The following is a 25,418-nucleotide window of genomic DNA, read 5'->3' as shown; positions in this document are numbered from 1 at the left end:
TTTGAAGTTGTGGATGTTCTTTTCATGGAAAATTATTTAACTCCTAATTCTGTTCTTCCTGCCCCCAGGAAGCCTTATAAGTATTATAGGGTGCCTGATTCTCATCAATTTCTTTTCAAAAATCCTACTGCTGATCCAGAGGTTATTTCTCAAGGCCCCAAGAGTGTTAAGCCTACTATTGCTAAAAATCCTGTTCCTTCTGATAAGGAATCCAGGGCCTTGGACAGGTGGGGTAAAAAAGTCTACACCTCCACAACTCTTGCTATTAGGTCTGTGAATTGTCTTTTTCACATGCTTAAGTATCACCAGCATACTTTGGAGACTATTAAGGCTAAAATTGGGGATGTTCCTTCCCTGTGGGAGAACGAAGACTTAAAATATTTACTAAGTTCTGCCACTCTAGTTACTAAGCATTCACTACATTGTGGTTTTGACACTTTGGAGGCTTCCTGCAGAGCAGCAGCCACTGGTTCTGTTATTAGAAGGCATGCTTGGCTTAGGGAGCAGCCTCTTTCTGAACCTGTCGAATCTAAATTGCTGGATGTGCCTTTGCACAAAAACAACCTTTTTGGTAACAAGGCTGAGGAGGTACTGAAGAAGTTGGAGGATAAGGTGAAAGCTTTGCAAGCTGTTAAGGATTTCCTTCAGGTTCAGCCTCCATGGTTTAGTAGGCATTATCCTTCTAAGAATTGGTCTTTCCCTGATCCTGGCAAGCAGGGTCGCACTAGGCCTAGGGGTTTCAGATCTTCCAGAGGGCAGGCTTCTGCCACTCATAAGGTTAAACAATGGCATTCCTCCTCTTCTAAATCAGGGAGTGCTAAGCCAGCTTCCCAAAGCAAGCATTCTTGATGACGCCAGCCTTCTTGTGCCTACCTCTGCAGGCCCAGGGTTTCCTTTGGGGGGAAGGTTAGCCAGGTTCGCAGAGGTATGGTCTACCATCACAGACAACAAATGGGTGCTCAGCATACTAAACCAAGGATACAAGTTTTATTTTCACACCTTCTCTGTTCTACAAGGGTACTCACACATACCCAAAACTTACAGGGCAGAGGTGGAAAATCAAATTTCTTCTCTACTGACTCTGGGTGCTATAGAGCCAGTTGCTGCAATTCAGGCAGGCTTAGCTTTTTATTCAAGGCATTTTCTGGTGCCCAAAAAGGGGGGCACCCGGCACTCTATTCTGGATTTGTCTATTCTAAACACTTTTCTGGTGATTCCCAAATTCAAGATGCTCACTCTTCAACAGTTACTACCAATGCTGGGCAAGGATTCATGGCTGGTAACTTTGGATCTCAAATAGGTTTATCTGCACACCCCAATAAGGAAAAGTTGCAGGCAGTTTCTTCGTTTCAGGGCTGGAGAGCTACACATCCAATTCTCTGCACTTCCCTTTGGCTTATCTACTGCTCCCAGAGTTATCAGGAAGTGCCTGGCGCCAATCATTACTTTTTGCAGGCAGAGAAACATTCAAATTTATCCTTACCTGGACGACTGTCTCATTCAAGCAAAGTCCCCAGAACATGAAGTCCAAATCCTTTTTTAACTGAAGAACATTCTCACCTCTTTGGGTTACACTCTCAATGAAAAGAAGTCAAAATTGGTTCCTACAAGGAAGATTGTTTTCCTGGGAGTGAGTCTGAATACAGCCACCCAGATGGTTTTCCTCCCTCAAGAGAAACAAGATCTTTCAACTTACTTCAAGAACTCGGCAAGCATGACCCAGCTCTCTGCAAGGCAATTCCTGCAAGCTCTGGGTTCATGTCTTCATGTATTCCAATGATCCCATCTGCAAGGCTGCATATGAGAAAACTTCAGTGGTACCTGAATAACCTTTGGTGTCAACACACAGGACTTAGATTTGATTCTTCCTCTGACTCCCTGTCTACAAATGGAATTTCTGTGGTGGGGCGACAGCATGTTCTCTGAAAAAGGGTCTGACTTTCCACCCACCACCTGCCAGCCAGACTCACCACAGATGCCTCAGCTTATGCATGGGGAGCGCATCTGGAACACAGGTGCATACAGGGGACTTGGAACACTCAACAGATTCATCTGCACATAAACCTAAAGGAATTGATGGCAGTGCAGCAGGCCTTGCTGGCTTTCAATGACCTACGCTACCCTGGAACTCTTTTGATCAGGACAGACAATACCACAATCATGTGGTACATCAACAAGCATGGGGGACTCACTCTTACCCCCTCTGCAGACAAAGCATGAGACAATGGTTCTTAGCAGCTTCCATGGGCATACATTTAATATCCCAGTATATTCCAGGGAGGCTAAACTCCTTGGCAGATCAGTTGAGCAGTCATGTTCTGGATCCTCATGAGTGGCAACTGAACAGGATCATCTTCCATCACATCATTCAGCATTGGGGCACTCAACAAGTGGATCTTTTCTCCTCTCCAGCCAATCATCTCCTTCCAACCTTCTGCACCAGGGAGTATCATAAATCTTGGAGAGTGGATGCTTTGTCCTTCCCATGGACACAACTCTCAATTTATGCATTCCCTCCTCTGCCTCTTCTTCCCAGAGTGCTGCTAAAGATAAGGGACAAAAAACCAAAGGCTGTTCTGATAGCTCCAGATTGGCCCAGGCAGCATTGGTATCCCTCCACAGCCTTTCCCAAGCTCAGCCTTGGCATCTTCCCCAGTACCAGATCTGTTGGTTCGGGGAGGGGGAAATTTAACTGCCTGGCTAATACTTTAAATCTTTCACAACAGGTGGTTGAAGTTCTTCATGAGGCCAGGAGGCCTAGCACCAGGAGGTCCTCTGCAGATAAATGGAAGAGGTTTTGCTCTTGGATGCTGGCTAAAGGAGAAGAGTCTTCTCAACCTTCTCTGTCACTCATTCTTGATTATCTAGCAGGACTGCTTAATGGTGGACTTTCCTTTTCTTCAATTAAGATTCATGCTTCAGCAATTTCTGCTCATTGTTCTTTTGAACAACCCATTTTTTCACACTCCTTGATGAAGCAGTTCCTGAGGGGAGCTAGTAATCTTAGACCTCCCAGAAGAGCTCCTACTCCAGCTTGGGATCTTAATTTTGTCCTGGAGAAACTTAATCTGCCTCCCTTTGAACCAGATGCCTCTGCAGATTTGAAGTTTCTATCCTGGAAGACTGCTTTTCTCTTGGCTATTACTTCAGCCAGAAGGGTTTCTGAGCTACAAGCCTTGATGGCGGTGGAACCTTTCATTATTTTTCATACAGATCAGGTTTCTCTGAGAACTAATCCCTCCTTTATGCCTAAGGTGGTTTCTAGTTTGACTCTTAACCAGACTGTTCACCTGCCTACCTTCTTCAATAATCCCCAGAATAAAGGGGAAAGCATTCTGCACTCTCTTGATGTTCATAGACAACTGAGAATTTACTTAGACAGGACTAAACCCTTTCGGAAGTCTGATTAGTTGTTGGTTAGTTTTGCTCCTGGGGCTCAGGGTAAAGCTATTTCTAAGCAAACCATTTTCAAATGGATTGCTCATTGTATTCACTTTGGTTATCTGCAGCATGGGAGGGTTCCCCCTCAGGGTATTAGGACCCATTCTACCAGAACAGCCTCTATCTCTACAGCTTTTTTGAGAGGTGTGTCTACTAAGGACGTTCTAGAAGCAACTACTTGGTCTTCTGTCCATACTTTCACAAAGCATTACAATCTACCTTTGTTTTCTAAATCCAGGGCTTGTTTTTGCCTCTGCAGTTTTGCAAGGCCTCCTTACCAACCCTTAATCTGTGGTTCTTCCTTCTCCATTTGTTTTTTCCTGGGTTTTGGGAATCAACCCATTTCTTAGGACTGCAACAGTGAAACACGAAGAACATAGTACAATTGTGTACACTTACCATAAAAGTAGATTTTCGAGTATATTGACTGTTGCAGTCCTGGTTTCCCACCCTCCATTCCCCCTTTTTTCCTAAGGCACAGACTAAGTCTTTTATTTTTTGAATGGTATGTTTCCAGGGTGTTTCCTCCCTGGCCTAGCCTTTTTTGGTGGGCTCCTGACAGTTAAGGCAAGAAAAACTGAGGAAATGTCATCTGCTGCCTCCCTTTATACCGGACATTCTGACATCAGGTTTACAGCCGACGGCAGCCAAAGTCATATACCGAGGACTCTGGTATTTGGGCCGGCTGAGGGCTACCGGGAGCCGGATAACCCATTCATTAGGACTAACAAATACATTTTCTTTTCTAAGCATCTGTCAAACATATTAGAAGCCAGACTAGACATGCAGCTGAGTAAAATTCTTATCTCCCAGACTCCCAGATCGAGACAGATGGACAAATTAATGTAGCATGTTTGAGTTAAGATTACTAACCATAACAATTGATCTTATTTTGGGGAGGGTCATGTTAACAGTTGGTCATTACAGACTCATCGGTGATTGCTAGGCTAATGATGCCCTGGGGGATGTTTTCAGCCTAGCCTTGCTTCCCATTACATTTGAGGGTGCCCACCACCACCTGGATTTATTTGACTGTTTTTTGATTAGTAGTTTTCCATATTGGGAGGGTATTTTGCTGGTTTCATGTCATTGAAGTTATTGACAAAGTTGGTGTGTGACTAACCTATATAAACAATGTCTGCATGCACACTCAAGTTCTTGCTTTTGAGAAACCACTGATCTCTTGGCTACATTTTGGACAAGTCTGCATTGCAGTCAGATTAATTCAGTGCATAGATTTTTTTCAATTAAAACTATTGAAAATCATTGTTTCTCTAAAACTCTTGCTTTAAGGTACATTTCCCCCCAACATCAGTGAAAAGTGTGTTTGTGGTATATAAGAAGGCCCTGAAGATTTCCCCATGCAGTGCCTCCTTGGTTTAGGACCTGCCTACAATACACAAAACTGTAAATTCTGTTTATTTACCAAAGCCACTAGAGTTAGAAAATGTAAAGCCTGTTTAATAGAAAAATGGTTTAAAGATGTTAAAATATATTAAGATAATCTTAAGCGAATAGAACTTTCTAAATATACGATGGAAAAGAAGAGAGAGAGGCGAGGAAAGAAGAGTTTAGAAAAAGAGAGAGCTGTAGAGTAACAAAAAGGGGCCAAGTGCTCATCAAGTTTTGTTAAAAAGGGAGCTTCAAGGGGATACCCTTTGAGGGTTCACACTTCAAGGGGGTGACAGAGCTGGTCACAGAGCTACCCAGGTGTTACTCATCAGGGATGGTCTTTTCACTAAAGAGTATTTAAGGTGATACCTGCCTCTGCAATAAAGCACCTTTTTGTATCATTGGTTCACTAAATGATATATGTCTGAAACCGTCTTTAACTATGTGAATCTCCACTGATACCTGCAAAGGTTTATACAGAAGAGTTTAAAACAAGAACATCATTACATATGTTTTCTGATAATGAAGAATAAGAATTTTTGTATCCCACGTTCTCCTCCTGCACACCTTTAGATCATAAAGGAGGATCATCTCAGTCTTTTGGTTCACTGGGATCACCTTTCCTGCAAAAGAAGGCAACACAGTGGATCCCAGAAAATGAGAACGAATTGGACATCTTTTTCAGATAGTTCTATGGATCAGAGAAGAACAAGACTTTGAGACTTATGCTGCACTTCTCAGATATTAATGAGTTTGGTCTAACCAAAAAGAAAAAAAATCAGAATGAAGACTAGTAGTAATCCTGCCTTTCAGGGGAATTTCTTTCTTGACAGCCTGGCATAGGTTATTTATTCCTACGCTTTACATCTTTACCATCTGCTCTGTGAGAAAGCCTAATAGTACCCGACAAATGTTTTAGTTCCACTGTTTGCACACACACCTTATTCTAAGGAGGAGTGAAGGGAGCAATTGCCCCGGGCACAAAACATTCAGAAATAAATTCCAGCTTTGCATTTGCAGTCAGAACTGAAACACTTTAGTACTAAACTGTAACAAGAGGATATTTTTGTCTGTTTTCTTTTGCTCTTCAAATTAAAGATGAGGAGAGGTGTCAGATCAGATAACAGCATTGCGGGCTAGAATAGCTAGTCACACCTGTCAGACCTCTGTCAAAGGAAGTGTCATTTAGGGGGGCTGCAGCTACCACAACTTTGATAGAATGTAGTTTTTTATACAGAGCATTTCTTCTTCCTATGAAGGTATGACCAGTTTGTTTCATCTGGTTGAACCTCCTAAGTGTTAGTCTTGATAAAATGTAGGGGGAGCATATCCATCTGTCTATCTATCAATCATCTGTCTGTATAATCTGTAAGGTGAACACCTTAACCATTAACTCTCCCTCTCTATCTATAGATACACACACACACAAATTTATCTTGGCAAATACGGGGTGTTCAGAAGAGTGAACAAAACAGTGTGATCTTTTTAGACCACAAAACATTGAAAGAAAAAAACACTACTTTTTTCAGGTGGGGAAAGCCTCTTTTAACCTTTATGTGGCTGTAGCACCCCCCTCCCCACAATCTATATATAGCCATGCTGAGACTGGACAACAGGGGAGAAGAGACAAATTCCCAGACCCCACTGTATCTTAAACTTGTATGCATATAGAGGAAGTAGTGTCAAACTGAGCAAAAATCCAGTGCAGCTGATCAAAAGTCATAAGATTGCATTGACTGGCTTTTTTGTCATTGTGAGATCCTGGTTAGTGGGAATTGGGGAATTTGCCCTTTCCCCACTGTATTGTGATCACAGATTTGGTATGTGATAGCAGGGTGTATGGAGGGGTGCAGAGTTTGCTTGCCTGCTGCAAAAAAGTTTGTCTTCAATTTTTTTTTGAGATTGACAGGTTGTGTTCAATCACTTGCCATTGATAGTGACTTTTCAATGGTTGGTCATACATCTATAGATAGATAGGTGTCGGACACTGTGTCAAACACAGTGTCCCAACACACAGTAGGTCAATGCCAAATGGTTGGCACATTTAGGGGGTAAACAGGTGCGTGAGATCGACAATTGCCAAGTAGGTGAGTATTTCCTTTGCCTGGGGATTGTGCTATCTCGACGTTTACTCCTCTCCAGGGTAATCTCTGAGCATGCACAGAACATGTTAGTTTTACTGCATTAGGATGTCAATCTGTAGGCTGTTGGGACACTGTACGTTCGATACTGTACACTATACCCATATAGATATGTGTGTGTACTGATGTGCATGTATCATTGTATATGCATATTGTGAATATTGTTTGGTCAGATACTGGAACGTAAACAAAAGAAACATTGAAGGAAACCCTTGTGAAAGTGGTCTCTGTCCAAATTTTGATGTTGATTAGAATGTAGTTGGTAATTCTATAAGCCTACAAGAGTATGCTGTAGTGAAAGAACAAGAGAGTTAAATGCAAACGGCACATAAAAGATCTGAATCCACCCACTTGACCCATAAAATAAGTTTTACAGTCTCTGTAAGGAGAGCAGCCTCAAACACATTACAAATTGTTAAAACGTAGTCCTTTTTAGCACTGGAGTGATGTACACAATGCGACATGTTATTGGTTGTGGATTTTGATGGAGAAAATGGTGTTAGTTCTTCGTATTCACTTGAATATGAAGTAAAAAGTTAGTCGTAGAACAACGTGTAAAGTAAAGGAGCTTGGGAACACAATTGTTATGTGGGGATGAAAGACCCACTAAATTAAAAGGATTCAAAATACTGTATGCAAATTAGTAGTGAGGAAGTGCAACCAATACAGGAGAGTTAATTATGGCCAATTGAAAGGCTACTATGAAAACTAGTTACAATAACAGCTCCTGTCACACCCTTTTAATGGAATTAGCTTAAAAGGACAGTGCATTTACCAGTATTACTATTTGTTTTTCTTGATCTGATGAAGTCTGTAGGAAAAAAGCTCTAATCTAAATAAAACTTATTTAAATGAATGCAAACTTAAGGGGACCTATTTAGAAGATTTGATGTGGTTTAATATGAAAGTTGTGGAAATTCCAGATAGAAGCTAAGGTTCACTCTGTATCCTGGACCACAGAGCTACTGCATTTTGCATTTGCTCTGTTTATCCTAGGTGGTGGTCTCAGCTTCACTAGGGTGGTTTATTTTGGATTGGGCTGATTCTACCACTTGGGACCATTTATTTTACCTTCATTCTGCCAAACTATCCTTACCTGCCTTCTCACCCTCCCCATCTTCTTTCTGTGTTTTAGATTGTCTTCATCCTCCTTAACCTGGTTCTGTTTCTTGTTTTGCTTTAGTGACACCATTATATTGGGCGACTTCAACTACCCAAACATTGACAGGAAGCACTACTCAAGCCCCAGCACCTTAGCTCAAAGATTCCTGGAAATTATAAACTCAAATGCTATGGAACAACTAGTCACCACTCCCACAAGACGGGACAACATAGTAGACCTGATCATTACCAACATGGGGACTCTATGCTCCACACCAGAAGTATATCCCTCATTGGTAAGATCAGACCATAAATTAATTTCACTGGATGTCCACATCCCGACCCCACCCCCAGCCCAGAAAACCAGAGTGAAAAACTTCTCAAAAGCGAACTTCTCACTTCTCAAAACCGAACTGGAATCCTTCAAGGCCCCAGGGCCAGTGGAAACTACAGCCCAAACTGCAGAATCCTATATAAATGCATTCTACGAACATCTCCAGGAATGCATGGATCATGCTATCCCAAACAAAACCAAGACCCAATCATCCAAAGGCAGGCGTCCACTCTGGTGGACCCCTGCCATAAATAAACTGTACAACAGAAGGAGGAAGCTACTACATGATAGAGCAAAATCCCTAATAGGGAAGGCATCTCTGATCAGTACTAGCAAAAAATTGCAATCCATCATAAAATCCTCCAAGGCCAGCTTCGAGAGAAAAATTGCACAGGACACCAAAGACAATCATAAGGCTGTTTTCAGTTATGTTAGAAACCTGGGATGCAACTCCCAGACTTGTTCTGAGTTGATTCTAAACGACAAAAAATGCACTGAACCCACAGACATCGCCAATATCCTGGCAGACAGGTTCAGTGCAAACTTCTCCACCCCCTCCCCCTCAAAAGAGCAAGTATCTATCCCGGCAGAGGGCTGCCTCCCAAACATCTCAGATGCTCAGGTGAAGGCTGCCCTCTCCAAAGCAAAAAACACTGCTTCCATGGGACCAGATGGCGTCCTACATGAACTACAAGAGGAACTAATCCCTCAAATAAAACAGCTATACAATCTCAGCCTCACTACAAGATATGTGTCCACAGAATGGCGTACAGCAACAGTGGTCCCACTCCACAAAGGTGGAGCCTCTACGGACCCTGGAAACTATCGCCCCATAAGCCTGACTAGCTTAGTTTGCAAGGCTATGGAGAGGATCATCATGGAGCTCATAAACAAAGACATTGGGGATGTACAGACACTAGATCCTACCCAGTTCGGCTTTGTCAATGGCAGATCCTGCCTTTTGAACCTGGTTGACTTCTTTGAAACAGTCACCAAAGCCATAGATGAAGGGAAGGTAGTCCACACAGCCTATCTGGACCTTGCAAAGGGATTTGACACAATACCCCACTTTGGCATCATAGATAAGCTATCCAGCTTAAATATAAACCCCTATGTCACAAGATGGGTCGCAAACTGGCTCAAAGACAGAACCCACAGAGTGAGAGTTGCTGGAGCCATGTCAGACTCGAAACCGGTCACAAGTGGCGTCCCACAGGGTTCTGTCCTGGGACCACTCTTGTTCGGTATATACTTTTCCGAGGTACAGGCAAATGTGGGAGGACTATGGCTCACCAAGTTCGCAGACGACTGCAAACTGGGCGCCATAATCAACTCTCCAGCTGACACAAACATCCTTCAAAAAGGTCTCACAGAGACAGATAACTGGTGCCAGCGCCATGGTTTAAAGCTAAATGCCAAAAAATGTATAGTCATACCCTTTGGCAAAAACAATGTGCCCACAAATTACTACATAGGCGGAAACCCATTCAGTACAGAGAAAGTTATTAGGGACCTGGGGACCCAAGTTGATAGCAATCTCTCCTTTGAAAACCACATTGCCAAAGTGGTTAGAAAGACCTTCTACATAGCCCACCTCATCACGAAGGGTTTCACATCTAGATCAAGAGAGGTAATCGTGCCCCTTTATTCATCCCTCATCAGGCCCATCATAGAATACAATGCCCCTTTTGGGATGTACCTTACCCGACACCTACAGCAATTAGTAAGACCCCAAAAGTATCTCACCAAGAGGATCAAGGCTCTCAAACAGATGCCATATGCTACTCGTTTAAAAAAACTCCAGCTCTACTCAGTTGCATACCGCCTACTTCGAGGCGATCTATGCCTGACATACAAAGCTATGTCAAATCCAGAATTAATGGACATGCTCCACCTCAGTAAATCTAAATCCCTTAGAGACACACACTCGAGGGACTTGAACCTCAGCACAGAAATAAATAGAACTTCCTGGAGGGACAGGTTCATAACCCAGAGGCTCCCTTCGCTCTGGAATAGAATTCCAGTTCATGTGAGGCAGGGCACCTCACTGAATCTCTTCAAGAAGAATCTCGATAAGTGGATGGGGGATCGTAGGTTTGTCCCAGGGATTACTCCCGTGTCACTATTAGACAGAGGCACAGTAAACTAAACCTTAAAAAGGGCACAGTATACTCAAATCAAGGGGTGGCGTATGCCATACAGAATCGGGCTAGGCTTATAATTGCCCCAGGGCAGATAGCCTAGTATGAACCTATGACACTTGCAGCCTAACCTGTTTCTCTGCTTCTGCTCCCCTTTAGTCTGGCCAACTCAACTATTCCTTTCTCTTTCCATTCGTTTTTCACTTATTGTTCTGTTCTTTTTTTATTCTTGGTATGTATCCCTGCTACCTGAGGGCCTTCCCTCTGAAATGGGAAAGTATTTGTTGCAACCTTTCCTTAGTTTGAAAGAAAATAAACTGTGGATAGAACAAATCATACACTGCGTATTAAAAAAGTAAATAAAACAGAAAATTGCAAGCGCACATTATAAGCCTAGGCGCATGACCTTATTCTCACAGACATATGGCAGTCAGCTAAGAAAACAGGCACCCAGACTGACATTAATTTTTGCAGTACAAGAGGAGCATATAGGAGGCTGTTAACTTTGAGGGCAGCATAAACGGTAATTAATTTTCTTTGACATGACAAAGCCGTGTCCATGTAAATAGAGAGATTCCCAAAGGCAAAGTGACCTCGGGAGCAAAAGGACTGCAAATGTCTGGAAATTGTATTAGATCTTTGACAAAACTGTAAAATACCAAGTGCGTGTCTTTTTGCATCTGGTAATTAACTTTGGGTCATCTGACAGTGCTAATGTTGTGAATGGTATATGGGCTGTTTGGAATGCCAAGCAGAGAACAGAACTCATACAGTATAAAGACTGATGAGGAAATGTAAGATATTTTGTCCTGTAGGGTCTTTGTTTCAAGGAGTACAATTCCACCTAATCGGTTTAGCTTGTCACTGAAGACCATTTCATATGTTCTTAGATGTTTTCACACTGTTGTGATATATTAGACCAGGTATTACAAAAGCATATTCCATAACCTGTAACTCGCAGTATGATTACATTTCAGTTCCTCACATTACTGTCTCCATAACCTGTAACTCGCAGTATGATTACATTTCAGTTCCTCGCATTACTGTCTCCATAACCTGTAACTCGCAGTATGATTACATTTCAGTTCCTCGCATTACTGTCTCCATAACCTGTAACTCGCAGTATGATTACATTTCAGTTCCTCACATTGCTGTCTCCATAACCTGTAACTCGCAGTATGATTACATTTCAGTTCCTCACATTGCTGTCTCCATAACCTGTAACTCGCAGTATGATTACATTTCAGTTCCTCACATTACTGTCTCCATAACCTGTAACTCGCAGTATGATTACATTTCAGTTCCTCACATTGCTGTCTCCATAACCTGTAACTCGCAGTATGATTACATTTCAGTTCCTGACATTACTGTCTCCATAACCTGTAACTCGCAGTATGATTACATTTCAGTTCCTCACATTACTGTCTCCATAACCTGTAACTCGCAGTATGATTACATTTCAGTTCCTCACATTACTGTCTCTATAACCTGTAACTCGCAGTATGATTACATTGCAGTTCCTCACATTACTGTCTCAATAACCTGTATCTCGCAGTATGATTACATTTCAGTTCCTCACATTACTGTCTCCATAACCTGTAACTCTCAGTATGATTACATTTCTGTTCCTCACATTACTGTCTCCATAACCTGTAACTCGCAGTATGATTACATTTCAGTTCCTCACATTACTGGCTCCATAACCTGTAACTCGCAGTATGATTACATTTCAGTTCCTCACATTGCTGTCTCCATAACCTGTAACTCGCAGTATGATTACATTTCAGTTCCTCACATTACTGTCTCCATAACCTGTAACTCGTAGTATAATTACATTTCAGTTCCTCACATTACTGTCTCCATAACCTGTAACTCGCAGTATGATTACATTTCAGTTCCTCGCATTACTGTCTCCATAACCTGTAACTCACAGTATGATTACATTTCAGTTCCTCACATTACTGTCTCCATAACCTGTAACTCGCAGTATGATTACATTTCAGTTCCTCACATTACTGTCTCCATAACCTGTAACTCTCAGTATGATTACATTTCTGTTCCTCACATTACTGTCTCCATAACCTGTAACTCGCAGTATGATTACATTTCAGTTCCTCACATTACTGTCTCCATAACCTGTAACTCGCAGTATGATTACATTTCAGTTCCTCACATTACTGTCTCCATAACCTGTAACTCGCAGTATGATTACATTTCAGTTCCTCGCATTACTGTCTCCATAACCTGTAACTCGCAGTATGATTACATTTCAGTTCTTCACATTACTGTCTCCATAACCTGTAACTCGCAGTATGATTACATTTCAGTTCCTCACATTACTGTCTCCATAACCTGTAACTCGCAGTATGATTACATTTCAGTTCCTCACATTACTGTCTCCATAACCTGTAACTCGCAGTATGATTACATTTCAGTTCCTCACATTGCTGTCTCCATAACCTGTAACTCGCAGTATGATTACATTTCAGTTCCTCACATTGCTGTCTCCATAACCTGTAACTTGCAGTATGATTACATTTCAGTTCCTCACATTACTGTCTCCATAACCTGTAACTCGCAGTATGATTACATTTCAGTTCCTCACATTACTGTCTCCATAACCTGTAACTCGCAGTATGATTACATTTCAGTTCCTCACATTACTGTCTCTATAACCTGTAACTCGCAGTATGATTACATTTCAGTTCCTCACATTACTGTCTCCATAACCTGTAACTCTCAGTATGATTAGATTTCAATTCCTCACATTACTGTCTCCATAACCTGTAACTCGCAGTATGATTACATTTCAGTTCCTCACATTACTGTCTCCATAACCTGTAACTCGCAGTATGATTACATTTCAGTTCCTCGCATTACTGTCTCCATAACCTGTAACTCGCAGTATGATTACATTTCTGTTCCTCACATTACTGCCTCCATAACCTGTAACTCGCAGTATGATTACATTTCAGTTCCTCACATTGCTGTCTCCATAACCTGTAACTCGCAGTATGATTACATTTCAGTTCCTCACATTACTGTCTCAGTAACCTGTAACTCACAGTATGATTACATTTCAGTTCCTCACATTACTGTCTCCATAACCTGTAACTCGCAGTATGATTACATTTCAGTTCCTCACATTACTGTCTCCATAACCTGTAACTCGCGGTATGATTACATTTCAGTTCCTCACATTGCTGTCTCCATAACCTGTAACTCGCAGTATGATTACATTTCAGTTCCTCACATTACTGTCTCCATAACCTGTAACTCGCAGTATGATTACATTTCAGTTCCTCACATTGCTGTCTCCATAACCTGTAACTCGCGGTATGATTACATTTCAGTTCCTCACATTACTGTCTCCATAACCTGTAACTCGCAGTATGATTACATTTCAGTTCCTCACATTACTGTCTCCATAACCTGTAACTCGCAGTATGATTACATTTCAGTTCCTCACATTACTGTCTCCATAACCTGTAACTCGCAGTATGATTACATTTCAGTTCCTCACATTACTGTCTCCATAACCTGTAACTTCGCAGTATGATTACATTTCAGTTCCTCACATTACTGTCTCCATAACCTGTAACTCGCAGTATGATTACATTTCAGTTCCTCACATTACTGTCTCCATAACCTGTAACTCGCAGTATGATTACATTTCAGTTCCTCACATTACTGTCTCCATAACCTGTAACTCGCAGTATGATTACATTTCAGTTCCTCACATTACTGTCTCCATAACCTGTAACTCGCAGTATGATTACATTTCAGTTCCTCACATTACTGTCTCCATAACCTGTAACTCGCAGTATGATTACATTTCAGTTCCTCACATTACTCTCTCCATACCCTGTAACTCTTACTTTGCTTACATTTCAGTTACTCACATTACTCTTTCTATAACCTGTAACTTCGCAGTATGATTACATTTCAGTTCCTCACATTACTGTCTCCATAACCTGTAACTTCGCAGTATGATTACATTTCAGTTCCTCACATTACTGTCTCCATAACCTGTAACTCGCAGTATAATTACATTTCAGTTCCTCACATTACTGTCTCCATAACCTGTAACTCGCAGTATGATTACATTTCAGTTCCTCACATTACTGTCTCCATAACCTGTAACTCGCAGTATGATTACATTTCAGTTCCTTACATTACTGTCTCCACAACCTGTAACTTCGCAGTATGATTACATTTCAGTTCCTCACATTACTGTCTCCATAACCTGTAACTCGCAGTATGATTACATTTCAGTTCCTCACATTACTGTCTCCATAACCTGTAACTCGCAGTATGATTACATTTCAGTTCCTCACATTACTGTCTCCATAACCTGTAACTCGCAGTATGATTACATTTCAGTTCCTCACATTACTGTCTCCATAACCTGTAACTCGCAGTATGATTACATTTCAGTTCCTCACATTACTGTCTCCATAACCTGTAACTCGCAGTATGATTACATTTCAGTTCCTCACATTACTGTCTCCATAACCTGTAACTCGCAGTATGATTACATTTCAGTTCCTCACATTACTGTCTCCATAACCTGTAACTCGCAGTATGATTACATTTCAGTTCCTCGCATTACTGTCTCCATAACCTGTAACTCGCAGTATGATTACATTTCAGTTCCTCACATTACTGTCTCCATAACCTGTAACTCGCAGTATGATTACATTTCAGTTCCTCACATTACTGTCTCCATAACATGTAACTCGCAGTATGATTACATTTCAGTTCCTCACATTACTGTCTCCATAACCTGTAACTCGCAGTATGATTACATTTCTGTTCCTCACATTGCTGTCTCCATAACCTGTAACTCGTAGTATGATTACATTTCAGTTCCTCACATTACTGTCTCCAAAACCTGTAACTCGCAGTATGATTACATTTCAGTTCCTCACATTACTGTCTCCATAACCTGTAACTCGCAGTATGATTACATTTCAGTTCCTCACATTACTGTCTCCATAACCTGTAACTCGCAGTATGATTACATTTCAGTTCCTCACATTACTGTCTCCATAACCTGTAACTCGTTGTATGATTACATTGGAGTTCCTCACATGAGTGTCTCCATAACCTGTAACTTCGCAGTATGATTACATTTCAGTTCCTCACATTACTGTCTCCATAACCTGTAACTCGCAGTATGATTACATTTCAGTTCCTCACATTACTGTCTCCATAACCTGTAACTCGCAGTATGATTACATTTCAGTTCCTCACATTACTGTCTCCATAACCTGTAACTCGCAGTATGATTACATTTCAGTTCCTCACATTACTGTCTCCATAACCTGTAACTCGCAGTATGATTACATTTCAGTTCCTCACATTACTGTCTCCATAACCTGTAACTCGCAGTATGATTACATTTCAGTTCCTCACATTACTGTCTCCATAACCTGTAACTCGCAGTATGATTACATTTCAGTTCCTCACATTACTGTCTCCATAACCTGTAACTCGCAGTATGATTACATTTCAGTTCCTCACATTACTGTCTCCATAACCTGTAACTCGCAGTATGATTACATTTCAGTTCCTCACATTACTGTCTCCATAACCTGTAACTCGCAGTATGATTACATTTCAGTTCCTCACATTACTGTCTCCATAACCTGTAACTCGCAGTATGATTACATTTCAGTTCCTCACATTACTGTCTCCATAACCTGTAACTTCGCAGTATGATTACATTTCAGTTCCTCACATTACTGTCTCCATAACATGTAACTCGCAGTATGATTACATTTCAGTTCCTCACATTACTGTCTCCATAACCTGTAACTTCGCAGTATGATTACATTTCAGTTCCTCACATTACTGTCTCCATAACCTGTAACTCGCAGTATGATTACATTTCAGTTCCTCACATTACTGTCTCCATAACCTGTAACTCGCAGTATGATTACATTTCAGTTCCTCACATTACTGTCTCCATAACCTGTAACTCGCAGTATGATTACATTTCAGTTCCTCACATTACTGTCTCCATAACCTGTAACTCGCAGTATGATTACATTTCAGTTCCTCACATTACTGTCTCCATAACCTGTAACTCGCAGTATGATTACATTTCAGTTCCTCACATTACTGTCTCCATAACCTGTAACTCGCAGTATGATTACATTTCAGTTCCTCACATTACTGTCTCCATAACCTGTAACTCGCAGTATGATTACATTTCAGTTCCTCACATTGCTGTCTCCATAACCTGTAACTCGCGGTATGATTACATTTCAGTTCCTCACATTGCTGTCTCCATAACCTGTAACTCGCAGTATGATTACATTTCAGTTCCTCACATTACTGTCTCCATAACCTGTAACTCGCAGTATGATTACATTTCAGTTCCTCACATTACTGTCTCCATAACCTGTAACTCGCAGTATGATTACATTTCAGTTCCTCACATTACTGTCTCCATAACCTGTAACTCGCAGTATGATTACATTTCAGTTCCTCACATTACTGTCTCCATAACCTGTAACTCGCAGTATGATTACATTTCAGTTCCTCACATTACTGTCTCCATAACCTGTAACTCGCAGTATGATTACATTTCAGTTCCTCACATTACTGTCTCCATAACCTGTAACTCGCAGTATGATTACATTTCAGTTCCTCACATTACTGTCTCCATAACCTGTAACTCGCAGTATGATTACATTTCAGTTCCTCACATTACTGTCTCCATAACCTGTAACTCGCAGTATGATTACATTTCAGTTCCTCACATTACTGTCTCCATAACCTGTAACTCGCAGTATGATTACATTTCAGTTCCTCACATTACTGTCTCCATAACCTGTAACTTCGCGGTATGATTACATTTCAGTTCCTCACATTACTGTCTCCATAACCTGTAACTCGCAGTATGATTACATTTCAGTTCCTCACATTACTGTCTCCATAACCTGTAACTCGCAGTATGATTACATTTCAGTTCCTCACATTACTGTCTCCATAACCTGTAACTCGCAGTATGATTACATTTCAGTTCCTCGCATTACTGTCTCCATAACCTGTAACTCGCAGTATGATTACATTTCAGTTCCTCACATTACTGTCTCCATAACCTGTAACTCGCAGTATGATTACATTTCAGTTCCTCACATTACTGTCTCCATAACCTGTAACTCGCAGTATGATTACATTTCAGTTCCTCACATTACTGTCTCCATAACCTGTAACTCGCAGTATGATTACATTTCAGTTCCTCACATTACTGTCTCCATAACCTGTAACTCGCAGTATGATTACATTTCAGTTCCTCACATTACTGTCTCCATAACCTGTAACTCGCAGTATGATTACATTTCAGTTCCTCACATTGCTGTCTCCATAACCTGTAACTTGCAGTATGATTACATTTCAGTTCCTGACATTACTGTCTCCATAATCTGTAACTCGCAGTATGATTACATTTCAGTTCCTCACATTACTGTCTCCATAACCTGTAACTCGCAGTATGATTACATTTCAGTTCCTCACATTACTGTCTCCATAACCTGTAACTCGCAGTATGATTACATTTCAGTTCCTCACATTACTGTCTCCATAACCTGTAACTCGCAGTATGATTACATTTCAGTTCCTCACATTACTGTCTCCATAACCTGTAACTCGCAGTATGATTACATTTCAGTTCCTCACATTACTGTCTCCATAACCTGTAACTCGCAGTATGATTACATTTCAGTTCCTCACATTACTGTCTCCATAACCTGTAACTCGCAGTATGATTACATTTCAGTTCCTCACATTACTGTCTCCATAACCTGTAACTCGCAGTATGATTACATTTCAGTTCCTCACATTACTGTCCCCATAACCTGTAACTTCGCAGTATGATTACATTTCAGTTCCTCACATTACTGTCTCCATAACCTGTAACTCGCAGTATGATTACATTTCAGTTCCTCACATTACTGTCTCCATAACCTGTAACTCGCAGTATGATTACATTTCAGTTCCTCACATTACTGTCTCCATAACCTGTAACTCGCAGTATGATTACATTTCAGTTCCTCACATTACTGTCTCCATAACCTGTAACTCGCAGTATGATTACATTTCAGTTCCTCACATTACTGTCTCCATAACCTGTAACTCGCAGTATGATTACATTTCAGTTCCTCACATTACTGTCTCCATAACCTGTAACTCGCAGTATGATTACATTTCAGTTCCTCACATTACTGTCTCCATAACCTGTAACTCGCAGTATGATTACATTTCAGTTCCTCACATTGCTGTCTCCATAACCTGTAACTCGCAGTATGATTACATTTCAGTTCCTCACATTACTGTCTCCATAACCTGTAACTCGCAGTATGATTACATTTCAGTTCCTCACATTACTGTCTCCATTACCTGTAACTCGCAGTATGATTACATTTCAGTTCCTCACATTACTGCTCCATAACCTGTAACTCGCAGTATGATTACATTTCAGTTCCTCACATTGCTGTCTCCATAACCTGTAACTCTCAGTATGATTACATTTCAGTTCCTCGCATTGCTGTCTCGATAACCTGTAACTCGCAGTATGATTACATTTCAGTTCCTCACATTACTGTCTCCATAACCTGTAACTCGCAGTATGATTACATTTCAGTTCCTCACATTGCTGTCTCCATAACCTGTAACTCGCAGTATGATTACATTTCAGTTCCTCACATTGCTGTCTCCATAACCTGTAACTCGCAGTATGATTACATTTCTGTTCCTCACATTGCTGTCTCCATAACCTGTAACTCGCAGTATGATTACATTTCAGTTCCTCACATTACTGTCTCCATAACTTGTAACTCGCAGTATGATTACATTTCAGTTCCTCACATTACTGTCTCCATAACCTGTAACTCGCAGTATGATTACATTTCAGTTCCTCACATTGCTGTCTCCATAACCTGTAACTCGCAGTATGATTACATTTCAGTTCCTCGCATTACTGTCTCCATAACCTGTAACTCGCAGTGTGATTACATTTCAGTTCCTCACATTACTGTCTCCATAACCTGTAACTCGCAGTATGATTACATTTCAGTTCCTCACATTACTGTCTCCATAACCTGTAACTCGCAGTATGATTACATTTCAGTTCCTCACATTACTGTCTCACTAGAGTTTGTTTCTTCACTTCTGCTTCAAACTCCCAGTAGGAGAGTAGCTAAGCTACTTTTATAGACATCATGTGGTTGTTTAGTGGTAACATCTGTGCCTTGTGCATCTCGACTTTGGAATTTATTCCTGAGCTGCTTCTCTGTGTGGTGCTTTTTTGGCAGGTAGTACAGAGGATTAAGGCTGTGAACTGTTAAGATATTTTCTACAGTTCAGAGGTTTGATTCTCGCAGACTTCATTTGCCTGCTGTGTGACTTTGAACAAGTCACTTAACTAGAAAGTGCTTTGGGACAACTGGGGAATTATGCTAGGGTCCTTAATGGTCTCCTGGACTGCATGCCTAGTAACTACATATCCAAGGAATCTGATGAAGGGCCATATCGGACTATAACTGTACTTTAACGTGAGCTGCTCAGTACATGGGTGGATCTCTGACTGTGCTCTTGCGGCAGAGTGAATCTGACTTCTGTCTCCTTACATTTGAAGCTACTGGAGATGTTACTAGTTTCTATGTAGGCTTAGATTTAAACCAGTGTCTTGTTTTGGTTGCTTGAAAAGACTTTACTTCACACCAGAGGAGGCTGTGTTAATATAATTATAATCAAATTATTTGTTACTGCTGTTTTGTTGGTTATTTATAACAAGTAGCTGGCTGAAAATGGACACTTGTGGTTCAGTTTGCCTACGTCATCAACAAAATAAACAAACATCTGACTAAACTTCTCCATAAAAGAAGTGAAGGGAAAAGATGGCACAACTGGTAATTTGTTCTGATTTGGTTGCTGACAGTAGGCTGGTCCCAGTGGAGTTTGAGTTAACAAAACCATTTACGGTGTTGGTCCTGGCATCTTCCGAAGTAGTGTCCTTTGTGTGAAAAGCTGTTGGCTTGGTGCATTTTGGGAGAGTTGCTACTTAATTACCTCACATAACTGTAATATTTCTTACATTTTTAGGACAACCCTCTGAAAATGAATTGTGCTTTTTCCACATGGAAGAAGAAGGTGGCAACTACACAGTTCTGGCTCCATCACTGGTCTTTTCTAAGTATGCTGTATTACTGAAACCGACCTTTACATTGATAGGATTTGTTCAGTCTATCCTAAAAATGTTTCCAGTTCATGGGATTGTAGTAATTTTTCGAACACATGTTGCAAAACTCACTCTTCATGTTTATCTCATACCAAACTCCCGTGATATTGAAAAGGTAATACCAAGCCTTGTTGTAATTTTTGTTTGCACTTTTGTATCTTGAAACATCCCTGTGCCATGTTGTACTAAACAGACATGTTCTTTGGACAGGCTGTGCACTCTCATGAGAAGGAGAGGTTTTCAGTCGAAATAAATAAACCTCCACAGACGAGGCCTCTTCGAATTGGACAAAAGTATTCTCTTAAAACTAAATCCAGTTCTGTCGTCAGACCAGAAGTAAGTACTGACTATAGAATAATGTATTGGAAATGCTGTTTTCACATGAACTGAGATTATCAAGTTTTATATTAATTCTTATATGTGGATGTATTTGATGGTGAAGTTAAGTAAAATGATGCAAGGGAATATGTTGTACATTTCCTGAAGTATAGCTGAGGGTAGTACGAAGTGAAACATGGCGAATCCACCCGTCCATCCCTCGCTCCATCCATCCAACCCTCGCTCCACCCATCCATCCCTCACTCCATCCACCCATCCATCCCTTGCTCCATCCATCCATCCCTCGCTCCATCCATCCATCCCACCATCCCTCCTTGCATTTTCTGTGGGGTATCCACATCATAGCTCCCTACACAGAGCTATTATAAGCTGCAACTAACACCCGTTCAGGATTGCCTTGATTCCTGTGACAATATGGTGCAATTCAAGCAGAAGATGAATCATTTAATTTTACATTAAACATTTCCACCACCAGTAGTAGTTTGCACACTTGTTACTTGCACATATTTGTATGGTCATAGTTTCTTAGTGGCATTTTAAAATCAGTAGTTGTCCTTCCAGTGATTACTCTTGTAGTATTAGTAACAAGTGGGATGTCCTGCTAGGGATAACTGAACATCTGGCTAGGATAAAAAAGCCTAAACATCTTTCTCTTACTCCTTCTCATCTATCTGTTTATTTATTTATTTCTATTTGTTTTCCTGGGTAGAACAGTGATCTCCATGGACTTTTTTTAACACTCCGCTTAGGAGCAGTGTCTGGTAAAGTAACTTTACTCAGAGTTGCACTTGGGCAATGAACACTCAACCTACTTTTTTCTGTCACTCTGTCAGACATAATCATTATTAGTTTGATTTGCCTATGGCAGACAAATATCCCCATTGGGGGATCTTCTTAATTTTAGTAATTTTTATTAAAATTAATCTTTTCTTATCATCTGTTTGTTTATTTATTTTTAGTTTTTATTTGTTTACTGCAGAAGTCCGACTGGGTTTTTGTGACGCATTTTCAGTGGAGGCCTGGGAAGAAAAGATCCACAAATATAATTTATAAATCAGTTATTTAAAAACAATTTGACAAACATATTATATACAGTTCTGACATGAATATTATTTGACAGTTATGACAGTAAAAGAAAAATCCATTGTAAGTTCTAGTGTAGAGGAAAACGTGATTGTGGGGAAGCAAATGCCTAATGGAGACCATCATATTTAGTGGTTATTTTGCCTTAGAGACCATCATGATTATCAGACCTGTACTTTTATGCCAGTCCTTTGTTCATAAGACCCTTAGTATCCGTTTGTCCTCCCTTAAGGTTTATCTTGAAAAATCAAAGACTAAATGAGCTCACACAGGTTCAGATGGAATCCAGTACTTCCTACATCAGCCAAAAAAGAAGCTTTAGAAAATTAAATCTAACGCATTAGCTGTCCATTTGGATGCAAACATCCTGCTGTGCCTCTCAGTGAGACCTTGGATGGTACAGATGCTTTAGCTGCTCCCTCTGTTATGACTCCATCAGAGGCTAATAACGCACTGCCCTTTGACACTTCCACCCTGACCAGTCAGACGGCAGGCTCTGCTGCTAAGGGGAAACTGAGGTTGATAATTTAAGAGGGACCTTATAGCATTCCTCACATCCTGTTCAACAAGGAAGGCCTGGGATCCTCTTATTGAGGTACATCGGAGGTTACAACCTACTCATTTTGTGCAAGCTCTTGTTCCTTCCAAGAAGAAGCAGAAGTGTAAGCACACCTCACCTTCCCTCAGGGATCCTCAGAAGGAGTGATATGGTTTTGCTTAAGGACTGTTTAAAACTTTAGTTTCTCATGAGCCCCATCAGTTATTTTCTAATGCCTCCCTTCCTCCTCCTCCTACTGAAGAGACAAAGTGATTCTTCTTTAGATGAAGATTTAGATTCTGAGGGAGATTCATTGGCTTATTCCTCTCAGATTCACTCACCTGAGTAGGAGTCTGAAGAGGATTATTCTGTGTTCCCAGATTCTCCTTCAGAGGATTTGGGGACAAAGCATTAAAGATGTACAGCATTTTCAGTGAGAAGGTAGACAGGCATCAGACATACATAAAAGATATTTATTTATGTATTTGATAACCGGGAAAGTCCACTGGGCCTGGAATGAGCCCATTGTCAGTGGAGGCCCCGAGAGAAAAGCTGCACAAGTTAAGATGCAAAAGATAAATATTAATACATCATCAGAAAAAAAGTTCACAAAATACATACAAAGAATGTGATAATTTGTATAACATCGGACGTAAAGCAGTGCTTTTGCATTAGTAAAGTAGAAAAGAAAACAATTCGAATTAGAAATAGTATTAGAAATGGAAGTCGAAAATGGCATTCGTTCTAATAACGCAAATGAAATGTGTTATTAGAACGATATCAACTGTTACGTGAAAGATGTCTGTACATGGTAGTTTCAAAGCCATCCACCATCCCTCCTGTCCTTGAGGCTTTTCAGGATACAGCTGTCACTGCTTCTATGACCCCTGAAACCCAACCTCCTGCCCTGGGTCTATGTTAAAAGATCAAATGGTGAAAATACTGAATCTAAGTTCAAGACAACAACTTAGAAGAATATAATTATCGAAAGCCAGCTTCTTAGAATCTCATCATATTGAATCGCAACAGTTGGCCAACAGCTGTGACATTAGCATCTTACATGTTATTTTGGTATGTATAACATGATGGTAGTAAATATTTGTATTCATTCCAACTTGCGTGCAGCTGTTGGCCAACTATTGGTATTTGATGCAGTGAGATTCGAAGAAGTCAACTTTCGATAATTATGTTCTTCAGTGCTGTCATCTCGATGAACTGAAATTCTACATTTGATCTTTTAATATAGACCCACACCTCCAAGAAGCCTGAAGGGGTTTATATAGTCCAAGACTTTTTTCTGTAACAAGCCCTCATCTTACTACTGTTATTTCCCAGGGATATCGTAAGTCTAACAAACTCTTGCCCTTCTTAACGATAAGGATAGTAGAGCTTTTACAAGTACAGAAATCATTTATGCTCTTGCCGTCCATGCTGTCATGTGTTCTCATCTGTCAGACACATATTGGCTAAGTATTTCCTGTCTTTGTTGGAAGACATTAAGTCTTTATCTGATATGCCTGATTCTGAAAACAAGTCTTCTGCTGTTTCTGGTTTGAATTCTGTCACTGAGATAGCGAAGCATTTTGTTAAATGCAGCTATGATGCAGCTGAGGCATCCTTTAGAACAGCTGCTACCAGCTGTGCTTTGTGGAGATTTTCCTAACTTAAGCTTCAGTCCATTTCTGAGGATGTTAAATCTAACACCGCTCTGGATACAGTTTGGTCCGGCTGCTGCAGATATTTTCAAAAATATTCATGAAAGAGGGAAAATTATGCAAGACTTTAAGCAAATGTTTCTCTCTCCTTTTCCCAACTTTTTGAGAAATTCCACTGAACTCTCAAATTACAGGCCTACAGCCATCCTGTCACCCTTGGCTAAAATAGTGGAAAAATGTATCCATAAACAATTTCTAGCCTGTCTTAATCAGAACAATCTCCTGGCCCCCTCCCAGCATGGATTAGTCCTTGCCAAAGTACAACCTCAGTCCTCTCACACAGTAAATCAAAACTGTAATAACAACAAGCTCTCTTCAGCCCTCTTCCTAGACCTTTCCAAGGCATTCAACATGGTAAACCACCAGTTACTCTTAGAGACACTAAAAACACTCTCCATAGATCACCTAGCAATTAGTTTGGTTCATTCTTATCTAAGTGGCAGACAACAAGCTGTACTACGGAAAGATAACCTATATCTTCCTTTTTACCAATCATCCTTGGAGTCCTCCAGGGATCTATATTAGGTCCCCTCCTATTCTCCATCTTCATTAATGATCTGCACAAAGTCATCCCAGATGCAACATGTATTCAGTATGCAGATGACTCGACCCTAATCTGCAATGCCACCTCCCCCACAGACTTACACTTATCCCAAAACACTTTCACAAAGTAGAGAGCCGGCTCACTGGTCGCCGTCTACTATTAAACCCAAATAAAACCAAGCTGTTACTCTTCACCCCCACTCACAAGCTCCCCTTCCATCATCTCTCACCATAACATCTAACGATCGTACCATCATTTCCCCAGAACCTTAAGTTTGATGCTCACGTCAACATAACTATTAAAACAGTTTAAGAAACTAGGCTCTTTATGCAAGATTAAACAATTCCTAACCCCATCTGCTAGGACTGTGATTGCCCGTACGCATTTGCTATCGACCCTT

The 25,418-nt window shown here is 40.7% G+C and overlaps 1 protein-coding gene across 1 annotated transcript in view; it reads left to right on the top strand.

Annotated features, from left to right (window-relative positions):
- LOC122803267 overlaps positions 1–21,189 on the top strand; it is a 531,454-nt gene extending 510,265 nt beyond the window's left edge. Inside the window, exons 6-7 of the mRNA XM_044072857.1 lie at positions 20,664–20,914; positions 21,010–21,189. Coding sequence (XP_043928792.1) covers positions 20,664–20,914; positions 21,010–21,189 — 431 coding nt within the window. The remainder of the gene's footprint in view (positions 1–20,663; positions 20,915–21,009) is intronic.
- Positions 21,190–25,418: the final 4,229 nt, after the last annotated feature.

This window comes from Protopterus annectens, chromosome 5.part1 (assembly GCF_019279795.1).
Source record: "Protopterus annectens isolate FY-2018-M chromosome 5.part1, PAN1.0, whole genome shotgun sequence".
In the NCBI taxonomy this organism is placed as follows: Eukaryota; Metazoa; Chordata; order Ceratodontiformes; family Protopteridae; genus Protopterus; species Protopterus annectens.
This window is presented reverse-complemented; position numbering and strand designations above follow the sequence as displayed.